The 17,622-nt window shown below is 57.2% G+C and overlaps 1 protein-coding gene and 3 long non-coding RNA genes across 4 annotated transcripts; all 4 read right to left on the reverse strand.

Annotated features, from left to right (window-relative positions):
- Positions 1 to 508: 508 nt before the first annotated feature.
- LOC135307531 (uncharacterized) lies at positions 509 to 948 on the reverse strand. The gene is made up of 3 exons (XR_010368270.1): positions 868 to 948; positions 699 to 779; positions 509 to 610 (listed from the first exon to the last, which is right to left on the reverse strand). It is a non-coding gene; the product is annotated as an uncharacterized LOC135307531 (long non-coding RNA).
- A 639-nt stretch (positions 949 to 1,587) lies between these two features.
- LOC135307671 (uncharacterized) lies at positions 1,588 to 2,117 on the reverse strand. The gene is made up of 3 exons (XR_010368361.1): positions 2,045 to 2,117; positions 1,856 to 1,957; positions 1,588 to 1,695 (listed from the first exon to the last, which is right to left on the reverse strand). It is a non-coding gene; the product is annotated as an uncharacterized LOC135307671 (long non-coding RNA).
- A 1,930-nt stretch (positions 2,118 to 4,047) lies between these two features.
- LOC135307954 (uncharacterized) lies at positions 4,048 to 4,467 on the reverse strand. Its single transcript, XR_010368521.1, has 3 exons — positions 4,393 to 4,467; positions 4,233 to 4,304; positions 4,048 to 4,145 (listed from the first exon to the last, which is right to left on the reverse strand). It is a non-coding gene; the product is annotated as an uncharacterized LOC135307954 (long non-coding RNA).
- Positions 4,468 to 5,434: 967 nt separating this feature from the next.
- LOC135308296 (uncharacterized) lies at positions 5,435 to 11,481 on the reverse strand. The gene is made up of 9 exons (XM_064433237.1): positions 11,385 to 11,481; positions 11,196 to 11,297; positions 10,630 to 10,737; positions 9,910 to 9,981; positions 9,741 to 9,821; positions 9,552 to 9,653; positions 9,005 to 9,121; positions 8,614 to 8,685; positions 5,435 to 5,457 (listed from the first exon to the last, which is right to left on the reverse strand). The coding sequence occupies exons 2-9, from the start codon at positions 11,269 to 11,271 to the stop codon at positions 5,435 to 5,437; spliced, it is 651 nt and encodes a 216-aa protein (XP_064289307.1). The 5' UTR covers positions 11,272 to 11,297; positions 11,385 to 11,481.
- Positions 11,482 to 17,622: the final 6,141 nt, after the last annotated feature.

Genomic DNA, 17,622 nt, shown 5'->3' on the forward strand with positions numbered 1-17,622 from the left:
TGCAGCAGGGGCTGGCACCGAAGATGGAGTGCTTCCTTCAAGAAATGCCACCTTCCAGTGAAGCACTATGTCCATCTCTTGACAAAGGAAGGGAGACAGCTGCATCAGATGGAGCTGTTCCCCACTTGGGCGGTGGCATCAGAGGTAATATTTGTGAAATTTATGGAGCAGGAAAATGGCCAGGTTACAGTGGCATGATGAGAGCACTTCCACCTCCAAACAGCCACCCTTTTCCTAATCTGCAGGGCTGGATATAGTGGGGGATCTCAGGGTGTGTTACAGTTTGGGCATGGCCTGTCAGCTGATGCCAAGTAACTTCCTACAGAGGCTGGGCAGAAGCTGCAACCAGGCCAGGCTGGGAAGTAGCCCTGCAGGGCGTGAAAGCAGCAGCGGGGCAGCAAGGCTGCCATGGATCCCTTCCCACTGTGCCAGGCATGGCGTGTCCAGATGTGCAGCCAAAGCCCCCGGCTGCTGACTCCCAGGGGAAGCATGAGGGAAATGCACCCACCTTCTCTTGTCTGCAGGGGTTCCTTCAGCTCTTGCCTCATCTGTTTGGATGGTTCCAGGGATATCTTATCTGTTGTATCTTGGATTTTCCCTGTTGGAGTACCTTAGAGAAAAAATATTTCCATTTCTCAGGAATGGATCCCAGAAAAGCAGGGTTCAGCCTGTGGGGTCAGCAGGGACACACTACTCACCCCTGAGATGGGAGCTGGGCTTGAGTGCAGCATCCAAGGTAGCAGCTGGAGAAGCTGGAGAAGTCTTCCCTGTAGACACATCTGTAACACAACAGCCAAAGAAGCTTCTGTCACCTGGTGCCTGCCCGCTTGTCTACAATTCTTCCTTGGTGGCACACTGAGAACATACCTGCAGGAGGCTCCAAGGGCTTCAAAACTTTATTCATCCAAGCTGATGGAGAAGCCTTCCCAGCACCCTCATCTACAATGCAGCACAGATGAGAACATTTTCCAGTGTGTGCTGGGATCTCTTTCTGCTACAGGGAACTGGGCACTGCCAGGGAGTCGGGTAAGGCCATGGGAGCCAGATGTGAATAGACATGGCCAAAGCTGCCCAGGGGCCTGGGGAGCTCTGGGCTGGCTCCTGGTCACTCTCCACACTCTTTCCCTGCCCTCAGCAACATCCCTGGGAGGGGTGGCTGCAGCAGTGCAGGGACCTGGAACTCTCCCCCTCACACACAGAAGAAATCCTCCCTAAAGCATGGCGGAAAACTGCAGCAGGCAGTGCCACAGCTATCCATCCGGCCCTCCCTCTGTCCCTCCTGCCCTCCTTCTGTGGGGAAACCCCCCAGATCCCAAGGGCAAACAGCCAGGCCCTCTCAGGACACACTGGAGCCTTGCTCTCCCCCTCTGTCCTTTCCCCACCGTGGGCACCCTGTGCACTCGCTGCCAGGTTTCAGGACATGTCTCCCATGGAGGGACCCCAGCAGGACTGCTCAGTGCCCTGAGCCTGCTCGGGATAATTCCCCTGGGCTGTGCCGCTCTAGTCCAGGCTGTGCCCGCACTGCCAAGCAGCAGAGAGGGCAGCTCAAGCCTCAGCAGGGCTCAGGCCCAGAGGCACAGCAATTACCTCCTGTGCCTGTGCCTGGCATCACCTCCCTTCCTGCAGCCGAGGCTGGCACAGAACCACTGCTTCCTCCGGGAAATACTTCCTTCTGCACAGGCTCTCCTTTCATTTCTGGAGAATGAAAAAGAGACAGCTGGATCAGATGGAAACATTCCTCACTGGGAATGGGCCATGGATGCCATCCCGCTGTGCCGGGAACCATGCGTTCAGATGTGCAGCCAAAGCCCCCGGCTGCTGACTCCCAGGGAAAGCATGAGGCAAATGCACCCACCTTGTCCTCCCTGCAGCATTTTCTTCAGCACTTGCCTTGTCTGTTTGGATGGTTCCAGGGATATCTTCTCTGTTGTGTCTTGCATCTTCCTCTTTGGATGAACTTAGAGAAAAATATTTCCATTTCCCAGGAATGCATCCCACAAAAGCAGTGCTCAACTTGTGGGGTCAGCAGGGACACACTACTCACCCCTGCCATGGGGGCTGGCGTTGTTGGCAATAACCACCAAAGTATGTATGAATCTCCTCCCTGCAGACACACCTGTAACTCAACAGCCACAGAAGCTTCTGCCATCTCTGCTGATCTGCACGGGCACCACTGAGCCGCAGCAGCGGTGAGGGGATCGTGCAGGGCGAGGGCACACACGTGCCTGGTTCTGTGCTGGCACCTGCAGCGCTGCCTCCCTGGGCCAGCTTTGGGCTCTGAGCTGGCAGCTCTCCCAGGGGAAAGGCCTTGACCTACCCTCAGCATCTCCCAGAGCCTCAGTCCTGGATGTGGGACCTTCACCGGCAGGTTCAGCTGCAAAGAAAGGCAGGACAGAAGAGCTCCTGTGGCACTGCAGGAGATCCTCAGGCTGCCCACAAGGCTCAGCCCCGGGGCACAGCCCTGGGCCCGGCCCCTTCCCTCTCTGCTCTTCTCTTTGACTGCACAGAGCACATGGAAGGACACACTGGCATTGCACACGGGAGGAAGACTGAAAGCTAAATGCTCCTTCCTCCCAATGACAGCGATCCTGTGGGATCCCTCAGGGCTCCAGAAGGGAGCAGGGCAAGATTTTCAGAATCCTTCAGCCCTTACATAATGTTAAGGTAAATGGCTTATGAGTGAGCTCTTGTCGCATTAATCCTGATTATTCTGTCAAGAAAGGCACACGGAGGAATAGCCTCCAGCATCCTCCAAGAATTTCAAGCCATTTTCCAGCAGGGCTTCCAAAAAATCAAAGTCATGATTCCAGTCTAGAAGGGAGCAGAGAACAGAACGATATCAGTGGCATTCTGGGATCCCCTTCTGCCACAGAGAACTGGGCACTGCAAGGGGGTCGGGTAAAGCCGTGGGAGCCAGATGTGAATAGACTTGGCCAAAGCTGCCCAGGGGCCTGGGGAGCTCTGGGCTGGTTCCTGGTCACTCCCCACACTCTGTCCCTGCCCTCAGCAACATCCTTGAGAGGGGTGGCTGGAGCAGCGCAGGGCCCTGGGACTCTCTCCCTCACACACAGAGGAAATCCTCCCTAAAGCCCTGGGGCAAACTGCAGCAGGCAGTGCCACAGCTATCCCTCCCTCTCTTCCTTCTCCCCTCCTGCCCTCCTTCTGATGGGACACCTCCCCCAGATCCCAAGGGCAAACAGCCAGGCCCTCTCAGGACACACTGGAGCCTTGCTCTCCCCCTCTGTCCTTTCCCCACCGTGGGCACCCCGTGCAGTCACTGCCAGGTTTCAGGACATGTCTCCCATGGAGGGACCCCAGCAGGACTGCTCAGTACCCGAGTGCCCTGAGCCTGCTCGGGATAATTCCCCTGGGCTGTGCCGCTCTAGTCCAGGCTGTGCCCGCACTGCCAAGCAGCAGAGAGGGCAGCTCAAGCCTCAGCAGGGCTCAGGCCCAGAGGCACAGCAATTACCTCCTGGGCCTGTGCCTGGCATGGCCTCCCTTCCTGCAGCAGAGGCTGGCACGGAACCACTGCTTCCTCCGGGAAATGCTTCCATCTGCACAGGCTCTCCTTTCATTTCTGGAGAATGGAAAAGAAACACATGGATCGGATGGAAACATTCCTGATTGGGAATGGGGAAGGGGACAATTTCAGGAGGCATCACTTGTGAAAGGAATGCATAAGGATCAGAAAACACCCAGGATTTTGGGACAACCCAAGGCTGCTTCCTTCCCCAAACAGCCCCAACATCTGATCTGCCTGGACAGAAGGAATTTGCAGGGGATCTGAGGGTGGGCATGGACTGTGGTACAAGTGGGGCTGTCTGCCAGCTGATGCCAAATGCCTTCCTGCAGAGGCTGGGCAGAAGCTGCAGCCAGGCCAGGCTGGCAAACAGCCCTGCAGGGCGTGAAAGCAGCAGCGGGGCAGCAAGGCTGCCATGGATCCCTTCCTGCTGTGCCGGGCACGGCGTGTCCAGATGTGCAGCCAAAGCCCCCGGCTGCTGAGTCCCAGGGGAAGCACGAGGGAAATGCACCCATACACCCACCTTGTCTTCTCTGCAGACATTCCTTCAGCATTTGTCACATGATTTCTAATGGGTCCTGGAATTTCTTGTCTGCCATGTCTTTGGTCTCTCCTGTCGTAGGACCTTAAGAGAAAGTAGTTCCATTTCCCAGGAATGGACCCCACAAAAGCAGGGCTCAGCCTGTGGGGTCAGCAGGGACACACTGCTCACCACTGCCATGGGAGCTGGCCTTTTGTGCAGCATCCAAGGTAGGCGTTGGTGAGGTCGTCCCTGCAGACTCGCCTGTAACACAACAGCCACAGAAGCTTCTGTCACCTGGTTCTTACCAGTCAGTCAAACATTACGCCTTGGTGGGACAGTGAGAACATACCTACAGAATGCTCAGAGGGCTTCACAACTTCAGAGCGCCAGGCTAATGGAGAATCCTTCCCAGCATCCCAGTCTGGAAGCAAACCAAGATGAGAACTGTTTCCATTGTGTGCCAGGGCTGGCTCTGGCCCTGGGCTGGCAGCAGGGCTCCCGCTCGGGGCTGCTCCTGTGCCTTGGGCCTCTGGGCACTCAGGGCCAGCTCCGCAGCAGCTGCAGCAGGAGGGACGTTGCTGCACCAGTCCCGTTTCCCCGGGGCTCTGAACCAGCTCCAGAGGCCTGGAAGCCGAGGCGCCTCCAGCTTTGGCTGCTGCCGGGCCGGGCAAGGGCAGGCCCTGGGGGAAGAGCTGCTGCCACACAGCCCCGACCAGGGCTGAGCCCGGCACAGCAATTACCTGCTGTGCCTGTGCCCGTGTCTGGCTTTGCCTTCCTTCCTGCAGCAGGGGCTGGCACCGAAGATGGAGTGCTTCCTTCAAGAAATACCACCTTCCACTGAAGCACTATGTCCATCTCTTGACAAAGGAAGGGAGACAGCTGCATCAGATGGAGCTGTTCCCCACTTGGGCGGTGGCATCAGAGGTAATATTTGTGAAATTTATGGAGCAGGAAAATGGCCAGGTTACAGTGGCATGATGAGAGCACTTCCACCTCCAAACAGCCACCCTTTTCCTAATCTGCAGGGCTGGATATAGTGGGGGATCTCAGGGTGTGTTACAGTTTGGGCATGGCCTGTCAGCTGATGCCAAGTAACTTCCTACAGAGGCTGGGCAGAAGCTGCAACCAGGCCAGGCTGGGAAGTAGCCCTGCAGGGCGTGAAAGCAGCAGCGGGGCAGCAAGGCTGCCATGGATCCCTTCCCACTGTGCCAGGCATGGCGTGTCCAGATGTGCAGCCAAAGCCCCCGGCTGCTGAGTCCCAGGGGAAGCATGAGGGAAATGCACCCACCTTCTCTTGTCTGCAGGGGTTCCTTCAGCTCTTGCCTCATCTGTTTGGATGGTTCCAGGGATATCTTATCTGTTGTATGTTGGATTTTCCCTGTTGGAGTACCTTAGAGAAAAAATATTTCCATTTCTCAGGAATGGATCCCAGAAAAGCAGGGTTCAGCCTGTGGGGTCAGCAGGGACACACTACTCACCCCTGAGATGGGAGCTGGGCTTGAGTGCAGCATCCAAGGTAGCAGCTGGAGAAGCTGGAGAAGTCTTCCCTGTAGACACATCTGTAACACAACAGCCAAAGAAGCTTCTGTCACCTGGTGCCTGCCCGCTTGTCTACAATTCTTCCTTGGTGGCACACTGAGAACATACCTGCAGGAGGCTCCAAGGGCTTCAAAACTTTATTCATCCAAGCTGATGGAGAAGCCTTCCCAGCACCCTCATCTACAATGCAGCAAAGATGAGAACATTTTCCAGTGTGTGCTGGGATCTCTTTCTGCTACAGGGAACTGGGCACTGCCAGGGAGTCGGGTAAGGCCGTGGGAGCCAGATGTGAATAGACATGGCCAAAGCTGCCCAGGGGCCTGGGGAGCTCTGGGCTGGCTCCTGGTCACTCTCCACACTCTTTCCCTGCCCTCAGCAACATCCCTGGGAGGGGTGGCTGCAGCAGTGCAGGGACCTGGAACTCTCCCCCTCACACACAGAAGAAATCCTCCCTAAAGCATGGGGGAAAACTGCAGCAGGCAGTGCCACAGCTATCCATCCGGCCCTCCCTCTGTCCCTCCTGCCCTCCTTCTGTGGGGAAACCCCCCAGATCCCAAGGGCAAACAGCCAGGCCCTCTCAGGACACACTGGAGCCTTGCTCTCCCCCTCTGTCCTTTCCCCACCGTGGGCACCCCGTGCAGTCACTGCCAGGTTTCAGGACATGTCTCCCATGGAGGGACCCCAACAGGACTGCTCAGTGCCCTGAGCCTGATCGGGATAATTCCCCTGGGCTGTGCTGCTCTAGTCCAGGCTGTGCCCGCACTGCCAAACAGCAGAGAGGGCAGCTCAAGCCTCAGCAGGGCTCAGGCCCAGAGGCACAGCAATTACCTCCTGTGCCTGTGCCTGGCATGGCCTCCCTTCCTGGAGCTGAGGCTGGCATGCAACCACTGCTTCCTCCGGGAAATGCTTCTTTCTCCGCAGGCTCTCCTTTCATTTCTGGAGAATGGAAAAGAGACAGCTGGATCAGATGAAAACATTCCTGACTGGGAATGGGGAAGGGGACAATTTCAGGAGGCATCACTTGTGAAAGGAATGCATAAGGATCAGAAAACACCCAGGATTTTGGGACAACCCAAGGCTGCTTCCTTCCCCAAACAGCCCCAACATCTGATCTGCCTGGACACCAGGAAATTGCAGGGGATCTGAGAGTGGGCATGGCCTGTGGTGCATTTGGGGCTGTCTGCCAGCTGATGCCAAATGCCTTCCTGCAGAGGCTGGGCAGAAGCTGCAGCCAGGCCAGGCTGGGAAACAGCCCTGCAGGGCGTGAAAGCAGCAGCGGGGCAGCAAGGCTGCCATGGATCCCTTCCTGCTGTGCCGGGCACGGCGTGTCCAGATGTGCAGCCAAAGCCCCCGGCTGCTGAGTCCCAGGAGCAGCATGAGGGAAATGCACCCACCTTGTCTTCTCTGCAGACGTTCCTTCAGCATTTGCCACATGATTTCTAATGGGTCCTGGAATTTCCTGCCTGCCATGTCTTTGGTCTCTCCTGTCAGAGGACCTTAAGAGAAAGTAGTTCCATTTCCCAGGAATGGACCCCACAAAAGCAGGGCTCAGCCTGAGGGGTCAGCAGGGACACACTACTCACCCCTGCCATGGGAGCTGGCCTTTTGTGCAGCATCCAAGGTAGGAGTTGGTGAGGTCGTCCCTGCAGACACGCCTGTAACACAACAGCCACAGAAGCTTCTGTCACCTGCTTCTTACCAGTCAGTCAAACATTACGCCTTGGTGGGACAGTGAGAACATACCTGCAGAATGCTCAGAGGGCTTCACAACTTCAGAGCGCCAGGCTAATGGAGAATCCTTCCCAGCATCCCAGTCTGGAAGCAAACCAAGATGAGAACTGTTTCCATTGTGTGCTAGGGCTGGCTCTGGCCCTGGGCTGGCGGCAGGGCTCCCGCTCGGGGCTGCTCCTGTGCCTTGGGCCTCTGGGCACTCAGGGCCAGCTCCGCAGCAGCTGCAGCGCCAGGGACGTTGCTGCAGCAGTCCCGTTTCCCCGGGGCTCTGAACCAGCTCCAGAGGCCTGGAAGCCGAGGCGCCTCCAGCTTTGGCTGCTGCCGGGCCGGGCAAGGGCAGGCCCTGGGGGAAGAGCTGCTGCCACACAGCCCCGGCCAGGCCTGAGCCCGGCACAGCAATTACCTGCTGTGCCTGTGCCCGTGTCTGGCTTTGCCTTCCTTCCTGCAGCAGGGGCTGGCACCGAAGATGGAGTGCTTCCTTCAAGAAATGCCAACTTCCACTGAAGCACTATGTCCATCTCTTGACAAAGGAAGGGAGACAGCTGCATCAGATGGAGCTGTTCCCCACTTGGGCGGTGGCATCAGAGGTAATATTTGTGAAATTTATGGAGCAGGAAAATGGCCAGGTTACAGTGGCATGATGAGAGCACTTCCACCACCAAACAGCCACCCTTTTCCTAATCTGCAGGGCTGGATATAGTGGGGGATCTCAGGGTGTGTTATAGTTTGGGCATGGCCTGTCAGCTGATGCCAAATAACTTCCTACAGAGGCTGGGCAGAAGCTGCAGCCAGGCCAGGCTGGGAAACAGCCCTGCAGGGCATGAAAGCAGCAGCGGGGCAGCAAGGCTGCCATGGATCCCTTCCTGCTGTGCCGGGCACGGCGTGTCCAGATGTGCAGCCAAAGCCCCCGGCTGCTGACTCCCAGGGGAAGCATGAGGGAAATGCACCCACCTTCTCTTGTCTGCAGGGGTTCCTTCAGCTCTTGCCTCATCTGTTTGGATGGTTCCAGGGATATCTTATCTGTTGTATCTTGGATTTTCCCTGTTGGAGTACCTTAGAGAAAAATAGTTCCATTTCCCAGGAATGGACCCCACAAAAGCAGGGCTCAGCCTGAGGGGTCAGCAGGGACACACTACTCACCCCTGCCATGGGAGCTGGCCTTTTGTGCAGCATCCAAGGTAGGAGTTGGTGAGGTCGTCCCTGCAGACACGCCTGTAACACAACAGCCACAGAAGCTTCTGTCACCTGGTTCTTACCAGTCAGTCAAACATTACGCCTTGGTGGGACAGTGAGAACATACCTGCAGAATGCTCAGAGGGCATCACAACTTCAGAGCGCCAGGCTAATGGAGAATCCTTCCCAGCATCCCAGTCTGGAAGCAAACCAAGATGACAACTGTTTCCATTGTGTGCCAGGGCTGGCTCTGGCCCTGGGCTGGCGGCAGGGCTCCCGCTTGGGGCTGCTCCTGTGCCTTGGGCCTCTGGGCACTCAGGGCCAGCTCCGCAGCAGCTGCAGCGCCAGGGACGTTGCTGCACCAGTCCCGTTTCCCCGGGGCTCTGAACCAGCTCCAGAGGCCTGGAAGCCGAGGCGCCTCCAGCTTTGGCTGCTGCCGGGCCGAGCAAGGGCAGGCCCTGGGGGAAGAGCTGCAGCCACACAGCCCCGGCCAGGCCTGAGCCCGGCACAGCAATTACCTGCTGTGCCTGTGCCCGTGTCTGCCATCGCCTTCCTTCCTGCAGCAGGGGCTGGCACCGAAGATGGAGTGCTTCCTTCAAGAAATACCACCTTCCACTGAAGCACTATGTCCATCTCTTGACAAAGGAAGGGAGACAGCTGCATCAGATGGGGCTGTTTCCCACTTGGGTGGTGGCATCAGAGGTAATATTTGTGAAATTTATGGAGCAGGAAAATGGCCAGGTTACAGTGGCATGATGAGAGCACTTCCACCACCAAACAGCCACCTTTTCCTAATCTGCAGGGATGGATATAGTGGGGGATCTCAGGGTGTGTTACAGTTAGGGCATGGCCTGTCAGCTGATGCCCAATAACTTCCTACAGAGGCTGGGCAGAAGCTGCAACCAGGCCAGGCTGGGAAACAGCCCTGCAGGGCGTGAAAGCAGCAGCGGGGCAGCGAGGCTGCCATGGATCCCTTCCCACTGTGCCAGGCACGGCGTGTCCAGATGTGCAGCCAAAGCCCCCGGCTGCTGACTCCCAGGGGAAGCATGAGGGAAATGCACCCACCTTCTCTTGTCTGCAGGGGTTCCTTCAGCTCTTGCCTCATCTGTTTGGATGGTTCCAGGGATATCTTATCTGTTGTATCTTGGATTTTCCCTGTTGGAGTACCTTAGAGAAAAATAGTTCCATTTCCCAGGAATGGATCCCAGAAAAGCAGGGCTCAGCCTGTGGGGTCAGCAGGGACACACTACTCACCCCTGAGATGGGAGCTGGGCTTGAGTGCAGCATCCAAGGTAGCAGCTGGAGAAGCTGGAGAAGTCTTCCCTGTAGACACATCTGTAACACAACAGACACAGAAGCTTCTGTCACCTGGTGCCTGCCCGCTTGTCTACAATTCTTCCTTGGTGGCACACTGAGAACATACCTGCAGGAGGCTCCAAGGGCTTCAAAACTTTATTCATCCAAGCTGATGGAGAAGCCTTCCCAGCACCCTCATCTACAATGCAGCACAGATGAGAACATTTTCCAGTGTGTGCTGGGATCTCTTTCTGCCCCAGGGAACTGGGCACTGCCAGGGAGTCGGGTAAGGCCATGGGAGCCAGATGTGAATAGACATGGCCAAAGCTGCCCAGGGGCCTGGGGAGCTCTGGGCTGGCTCCTGGTCACTCTCCACACTCTTTCCCTGCCCTCAGCAACATCCCTGGGAGGGGTGGCTGCAGCAGTGCAGGGACCTGGGACTCTCCCCCTCACACACAGAAGAAATCCTCCCTAAAGCCCTGGGGCAAACTGCAGCAGGCAGTGCCACAGCTATCCATCCTGCCCTCCCTCTGTCCCTCCTGCCCTCCTTCTGTGGGGAAACCCCCCAGATCCCAAGGGCAAACAGCCAGGCCCTCTCAGGACACACTGGAGCCTTGCTCTCCCCCTCTGTCCTTTCCCCACCGTGGGCACCCCGTGCAGTCACTCCCAGGTTTCAGGACATGTCTCCCATGGAGGGACCCCAGCAGGACTGCTCAGTGCCCTGAGCCTGCTCGGGATAATTCCCCTGGGCTGTGCTGCTCTAGTCCAGGCTGTGCCCGCACTGCCAAACAGCAGAGAGGGCAGCTCAAGCCTCAGCAGGGCTCAGGCCCAGAGGCACAGCAATTACCTCCTGTGCCTGTGCCTGGCATGGCCTCCCTTCCTGGAGCTGAGGCTGGCATGCAACCACTGCTTCTTCCGGGAAATGCTTCTTTCTCCGCAGGCTCTCCTTTCATTTCTGGAGAATGGAAAAGAGACAGCTGGATCAGATGAAAACATTCCTGACTGGGAATGGGGAAGGGGACAATTTCAGGAGGCATCACTTGTGAAAGGAATGCATAAGGATCAGAAAACACCCAGGATTTTGGGACAACCCAAGGCTGCTTCCTTCCCCAAACAGCCCCAACATCTGATCTGCCTGGACACCAGGAAATTGCAGGGGATCTGAGGGTGGGCATGGCCTGTGGTGCATTTGGGGCCGTCTGCCAGCTGATGCCAAATGCCTTCCTGCAGAGGCTGGGCAGAAGCTGCAGCCAGGCCAGGCTGGCAAACAGCCCTGCAGGGCGTGAAAGCAGCAGCGGGGCAGCGAGGCTGCCATGGATCCCTTCCTGCTGTGCCGGGCACGACGTGTCCAGATGTGCAGCCAAAGCCCCCGGCTGCTGAGTCCCAGGAGCAGCATGAGGGAAATGCACCCACCTTGTCTTCTCTGCAGATGTTCCTTCAGCATTTGCCACATGATTTCTAATGGGTCCTGGAATTTCCTGCCTGCCATGTCTTTGGTCTCTCCTGTCAGAGGACCTTAAGAGAAAGTAGTTCCATTTCCCAGGAATGGACCCCACAAAAGCAGGGCTCAGCCTGAGGGGTCAGCAGGGACACACTACTCACCCCTGCCATGGGAGCTGGCCTTTTGTGCAGCATCCAAGGTAGGAGTTGGTGAGGTCGTCCCTGCAGACACGCCTGTAACACAACAGCCACAGAAGCTTCTGTCACCTGCTTCTTACCAGTCAGTCAAACATTACGCCTTGGTGGGACAGTGAGAACATACCTGCAGAATGCTCAGAGGGCATCACAACTTCAGAGCGCCAGGCTAATGGAGAATCCTTCCCAGCATCCCAGTCTGGAAGCAAACCAAGATGAGAACTGTTTCCATTGTGTGCCAGGGCTGGCTCTGGCCCTGAGCTGGCGGCAGGGCTCCCGCTCGGGGCTGCTCCTGTGCATTGGGCCTCTGGGCACTCAGGGCCAGCTCCGCAGCAGCTGCAGCGCCAGGGACGTTGCTGCACCAGTCCCGTTTCCCCGGGGCTCTGAACCAGCTCCAGAGGCCTGGAAGCCGCGGCGCCTCCAGCTTTGGCTGCTGCCGGGCCGAGCAAGGGCAGGCCCTGGGGGAAGAGCTGCAGCCACACAGCCCCGGCCAGGGCTGAGCCCGGCACAGCAATTACCTGCTGTGCCTGTGCCCGTGTCTGCCATCGCCTTCCTTCCTGCAGCAGGGGCTGGCACCGAAGATGGAGTGCTTCCTTCAAGAAATGCCCCCTTCCACTGAAGCACTATGTCCATCTCTTGACAAAGGAAGGGAGACAGCTGCATCAGATGGAGCTGTTCCCCACTTAGGTGGTGGCATCAGAGGTAATATTTGTGAAATTTATGGAGCAGGAAAATGGCCAGGTTACAGTGGCATGATGAGAGCACTTCCACCACCAAACCGCCACCCTTTTCCTAATCTGCAGGGCTGGATATAGTGGGGGATCTCAGGGTGTGTTACAGTTTGGGCATGGCCTGTCAGCTGATGCCAAATAACTTCCTGCAGAGGCTGGGCAGAAGCTGCAGCCAGGCCAGGCTGGCAAACAGCCCTGCAGGGCGTGAAAGCAGCAGCGGGGCAGCGAGGCTGCCATGGATCCCTTCCCACTGTGCCGGGCACGGGGTGTCCAGATGTGCAGCCAAAGCCCCCGGCTGCTGACTCCCAGGGGAAGCATGAGGGAAATGCACCCACCTTCTCTTGTCTGCAGGGGTTCCTTCAGCTCTTGCCTCATCTGTTTGGATGGTTCCAGGGATATCTTATCTGTTGTATCTTGGATTTTCCCTGTTGGAGTACCTTAGAGAAAAATAGTTCCATTTCCCAGGAATGGATCCCACAAAAGCAGGGCTCAGCCTGTGGGGTCAGCAGGGACACACTACTCACCCCTGAGATGGGAGCTGGGCTTGAGTGCAGCATCCAAGGTAGCACCTGGAGAAGCTGGAGAAGTCTTCCCTGTAGACACATCTGTAACACAACAGCCACAGAAGCTTCTGTCACCTGGTGCCTGCCCGCTTGTCTACAATTCTTCCTTGGTGGCACACTGAGAACATACCTGCAGGAGGCTCCAAGGGCTTCAAAACTTTATTCATCCAAGCTGATGGAGAAGCCTTCCCAGCACCCTCATCTACAATGCAGCACAGATGAGAACATTTTCCAGTGTGTGCTGGGATCTCTTTCTGCCCCAGGGAACTGGGCACTGCCAGGGAGTCGGGTAAGGCCATGGGAGCCAGATGTGAATAGACATGGCCAAAGCTGCCCAGGGGCCTGGGGAGCTCTGGGCTGGCTCCTGGTCACTCTCCACACTCTTTCCCTGCCCTCAGCAACATCCCTGGGAGGGGTGGCTGCAGCAGTGCAGGGACCTGGAACTCTCCCCCTCACACACAGAAGAAATCCTCCCTAAAGCCCTGGGGCAAACTGCAGCAGGCAGTGCCACAGCTATCCATCCTGCCCTCCCTCTGTCCCTCCTGCCCTCCTTCTGTGGGGAAACCCCCCAGATCCCAAGGGCAAACAGCCAGGCCCTCTCAGGACACACTGGAGCCTTGCTCTCCCCCTCTGTCCTTTCCCCACCGTGGGCACCCCGTGCAGTCACTCCCAGGTTTCAGGACATGTCTCCCATGGAGGGACCCCAGCAGGACTGCTCAGTGCCCTGAGCCTGCTCGGGATAATTCCCCTGGGCTGTGCTGCTCTAGTCCAGGCTGTGCCCGCACTGCCAAACAGCAGAGAGGGCAGCTCAAGCCTCAGCAGGGCTCAGGCCCAGAGGCACAGCAATTACCTCCTGTGCCTGTGCCTGGCATGGCCTCCCTTCCTGGAGCTGAGGCTGGCATGCAACCACTGCTTCTTCCGGGAAATGCTTCTTTCTCCGCAGGCTCTCCTTTCATTTCTGGAGAATGGAAAAGAGACAGCTGGATCAGATGAAAACATTCCTGACTGGGAATGGGGAAGGGGACAATTTCAGGAGGCATCACTTGTGAAAGGAATGCATAAGGATCAGAAAACACCCAGGATTTTGGGACAACCCAAGGCTGCTTCCTTCCCCAAACAGCCCCAACATCTGATCTGCCTGGACACCAGGAAATTGCAGGGCATCTGAGGGTGGGCATGGCCTGTGGTGCATTTGGGGCCGTCTGCCAGCTGATGCCAAATGCCTTCCTGCAGAGGCTGGGCAGAAGCTGCAGCCAGGCCAGGCTGGCAAACAGCCCTGCAGGGCGTGAAAGCAGCAGCGGGGCAGCGAGGCTGCCATGGATCCCTTCCTGCTGTGCCGGGCACGACGTGTCCAGATGTGCAGCCAAAGCCCCCGGCTGCTGAGTCCCAGGAGCAGCATGAGGGAAATGCACCCACCTTGTCTTCTCTGCAGACATTCCTTCAGCATTTGCCACATGATTTCTAATGGGTCCTGGAATTTCCTGCCTGCCATGTCTTTGGTCTCTCCTGTCAGAGGACCTTAAGAGAAAGTAGTTCCATTTCCCAGGAATGGACCCCACAAAAGCAGGGCTCAGCCTGAGGGGTCAGCAGGGACACACTACTCACCCCTGCCATGGGAGCTGGCCTTTTGTGCAGCATCCAAGGTAGGAGTTGGTGAGGTCGTCCCTGCAGACACGCCTGTAACACAACAGCCACAGAAGCTTCTGTCACCTGGTTCTTACCAGTCAGTCAAACATTACGCCTTGGTGGGACAGTGAGAACATACCTGCAGAATGCTCAGAGGGCATCACAACTTCAGAGCGCCAGGCTAATGGAGAATCCTTCCCAGCATCCCAGTCTGGAAGCAAACCAAGATGAGAACTGTTTCCTTTGTGTGCCAGGGCTGGCTCTGGCCCTGGCTGGCAGCAGGGCTCCCGATCGGGGCTGCTCCTGTGCCTTGGGCCTCTGGGCACTCAGGGCCAGCTCCGCAGCAGCTGCAGCGCCAGGGACGTTGCTGCACCAGTCCCGTTTCCCCGGGGCTCTGAACCAGCTCCAGAGGCCTGGAAGCCGAGGCACCTCCAGCTTTGGCTGCTGCCGGGCCGAGCAAGGGCAGGCCCTGGGGGAAGAGCTGCAGCCACACAGCCCCGGCCAGGCCTGAGCCCGGCACAGCAATTACCTGCTGTGCCTGTGCCCCTGTCTGCCATCGCCTTCCTTCCTGCAGCAGGGGCTGGCACCGAAGATGGAGTACATCCTTCAAGAAATGCCCCCTTCCACAGAAGCACTATGTCCATCTCTTGACAAAGGAAGGGAGACAGCTGTATCAGATGGAGCTGTTTCCCACTTGGGTGGTGGCATCAGAGGTAATATTTGTGAAATTTATGGAGCAGGAAAATGGCCAGGTTACAGTGGCATGATGAGAGCACTTCCACCACCAAACAGCCACCTTTTCCTAATCTGCAGGGCTGGATATAGTGGGGGATCTCAGGGTGTCTTACAGTTTGGGCATGGCCTGTCAGCTGATGCCAAATAACTTCCTACAGAGGCTGGGCAGAAGCTGCAACCAGGCCAGGCTGGCAAACAGCCCTGCAGGGCGTGAAAGCAGCAGCGGGGCAGCGAGGCTGCCATGGATCCCTTCCCACTGTGCCAGGCACGGCGTGTCCAGATGTGCAGCCAAAGCCCCCGGCTGCTGACTCCCAGGGGAAGCATGAGGGAAATGCACCCACCTTCTCTTGTCTGCAGGGGTTCCTTCAGCACTTGCCTCATCTGTTTGGATGGTTCCAGGGATATCTTATCTGTTGTATCTTGGATTTTCCCTGTTGGAGTACCTTAGAGAAAAATAGTTCCATTTCCCAGGAATGGATCCCAGAAAAGCAGGGCTCAGCCTGAGGGGTCAGCAGGGACACACTACTCACCCCTGCCATGGGAGCTGGCCTTTTGTGCAGCATCCAAGGTAGGAGTTGGTGAGGTCGTCCCTGCAGACACGCCTGTAACACAACAGCCACAGAAGCTTCTGTCACCTGGTTCTTACCAGTCAGTCAAACATTACGCCTTGGTGGGACAGTGAGAACATACCTGCAGAATGCTCAGAGGGCTTCACTACTTCAGAGCGCCAGGCTAATGGAGAATCCTTCCCAGCATCCCAGTCTGGAAGCAAACCAAGATGAGAACTGTTTCCATTGTGTGCCAGGGCTGGCTCTGGCCTTGGGCTGGAGGCAGGGCTCCCGCTCGGGGCTGCTCCTGTGCCTTGGGCCTCTGGGCACTCAGGGCCAGCTCCGCAGCAGCTGCAGCGCCAGGGACGTTGCTGCACCAGTCCCATTTCCCCGGGGCTCTGAACCAGCTCCAGAGGCCTGGAAGCCGAGGCGCCTCCAGCTTTGGCTGCTGCCGGGCCGGGCAAGGGCAGGCCCTGGGGGAAGAGCTGCTGCCACACAGCCCCGGCCAGGCCTGAGCCCGGCACAGCCATTACCTGCTGTGCCTGTGCCCATGTCTGGCTTTGCCTTCCTTCCTGCAGCAGGGGCTGGCACCGAAGATGGAGTGCTTCCTTCAAGAAATGCCACCTTCCACTGAAGCACTATGTCCATCTCTTGACAAAGGAAGGGAGACAGCTGCATCAGATGGGGCTGTTTCCCACTTGGGTGGTGGCATCAGAGGTAATATTTGTGAAATTTATGGAGCAGGAAAATGGCCAGGTTACAGTGGCATGATGAGAGCACTTCCACCTCCAAACAGCCACCCTTTTCCTAATCTGCAGGGCTGGATATAGTGGGGGATCTCAGGGTGTCTTACAGTTTGGGCATGGCCTGTCAGCTGATGCCCAATAACTTCCGGCAGAGGCTGGGCAGAAGCTGCAGCCAGGCCAGGCTGGGAAACAGCCCTGCAGGGCGTGAAAGCAGCAGCGCGGCAGCGAGGCTGCCATGGATCCCTGCCTGCTGTGCCGGACATGGCGTGTCCAGATGTGCAGCCAAAGACCCCGGCTGCTGAGTCCCAGGGGAAGCATGAGGGAAATGCACCCACCTTCTCTTGTCTGCAGGGGTTCCTTCAGCTCTTGCCTCATCTGTTTGGATGGTTCCAGGGATATCTTATCTGTTGTATCTTGGATTTTCCCTGTTGGAGTACCTTAGAGAAAAATATTTCCATTTCCCAGGAATGGATCCCACAAAAGTAAGGCTCCGCCTTTGAGGTCAGCAGGGACACACTGCTCACCATTGTGATGGGAGATGAGCTTGCGTATAGCATCCAAGGTAGGAGCTGGAGAAGCTGGAGAAGTCCTCCCTGTAGACACATCTGTAACACAACAGCCACAGAAGCTTCTGTCACCTGCTTCCTGCCCGCTTGTCTACAATTCTTCCTTGGTAGCACACTGAGAACATAACTGCAGGAGGCTCCAAGGGCTTCAAAACTTTATTCATCCAAGCTGATGGAGAAGCCTTCCCAGCAACCTCATCTAGAACGGAGCACACATGAGAATACTTTCCAGAGTGTGCTGGGATCCCCTTCTGCCACAGAGAACTGGGCACTGCCAGGGGGTCGGGTAAGGCCCTGGGAGCCAGATGTGAATAGACATGGCCGAAGGTGCACAGGGGCCTGGGGAGCTCTGGGCTGGCTCCTGGTCACTCTCCACACTCTTTCCCTGCTCTCAGCAACATCCAGGGGAGGGGTGGCTGGAGCAGCGCAGGGCCCCCGGGTTCTCTCCCTCAGACACAGAGGAAATCCTCTCTAAAACCCCAGGGAAAACTGCAGCAGGCAGTGACACAGCTATCCATCCCTCCCTCTGTCCCTCCCGTCCTTCTTCTGCTGGGACAGCTCCCAGATCCCAAGGGCAAACAGCCAGGCCCGCTCAGGACACACTGGAGGCTTCCTCTCCCCCTCTGTCCTTTCCGCACCGTGGGCACCATTGCAGTCGCTCCCAGGTTTCAGGACATGAAATAAATGGGC

The sequence above is a fragment of the Passer domesticus genome, chromosome 9 (genome assembly GCF_036417665.1).
Source record: "Passer domesticus isolate bPasDom1 chromosome 9, bPasDom1.hap1, whole genome shotgun sequence".
Taxonomy (NCBI): Eukaryota; Metazoa; Chordata; class Aves; order Passeriformes; family Passeridae; genus Passer; species Passer domesticus.

Coding starts and splice junctions, on each gene's coding strand:
- LOC135308296 (XM_064433237.1), bottom strand. CDS start 11,271: ATGGCAGGCAGGAAATTCCAGGACCCATTAGAAATCATGTGGCAAATG. Junction 9,122..9,551: donor ACCCCTGCAGACAAGAGAAG/GTGGGTGCATTT, acceptor TCCTTTGTCAAG/AGATGGACATAGTGCTTCAG. Junction 5,458..8,613: donor GCCCTCTGAGCATTCTGCAG/GTATGTTCTCAC, acceptor TCCATTCCTGAG/AAATGGAAATATTTTTTCTC.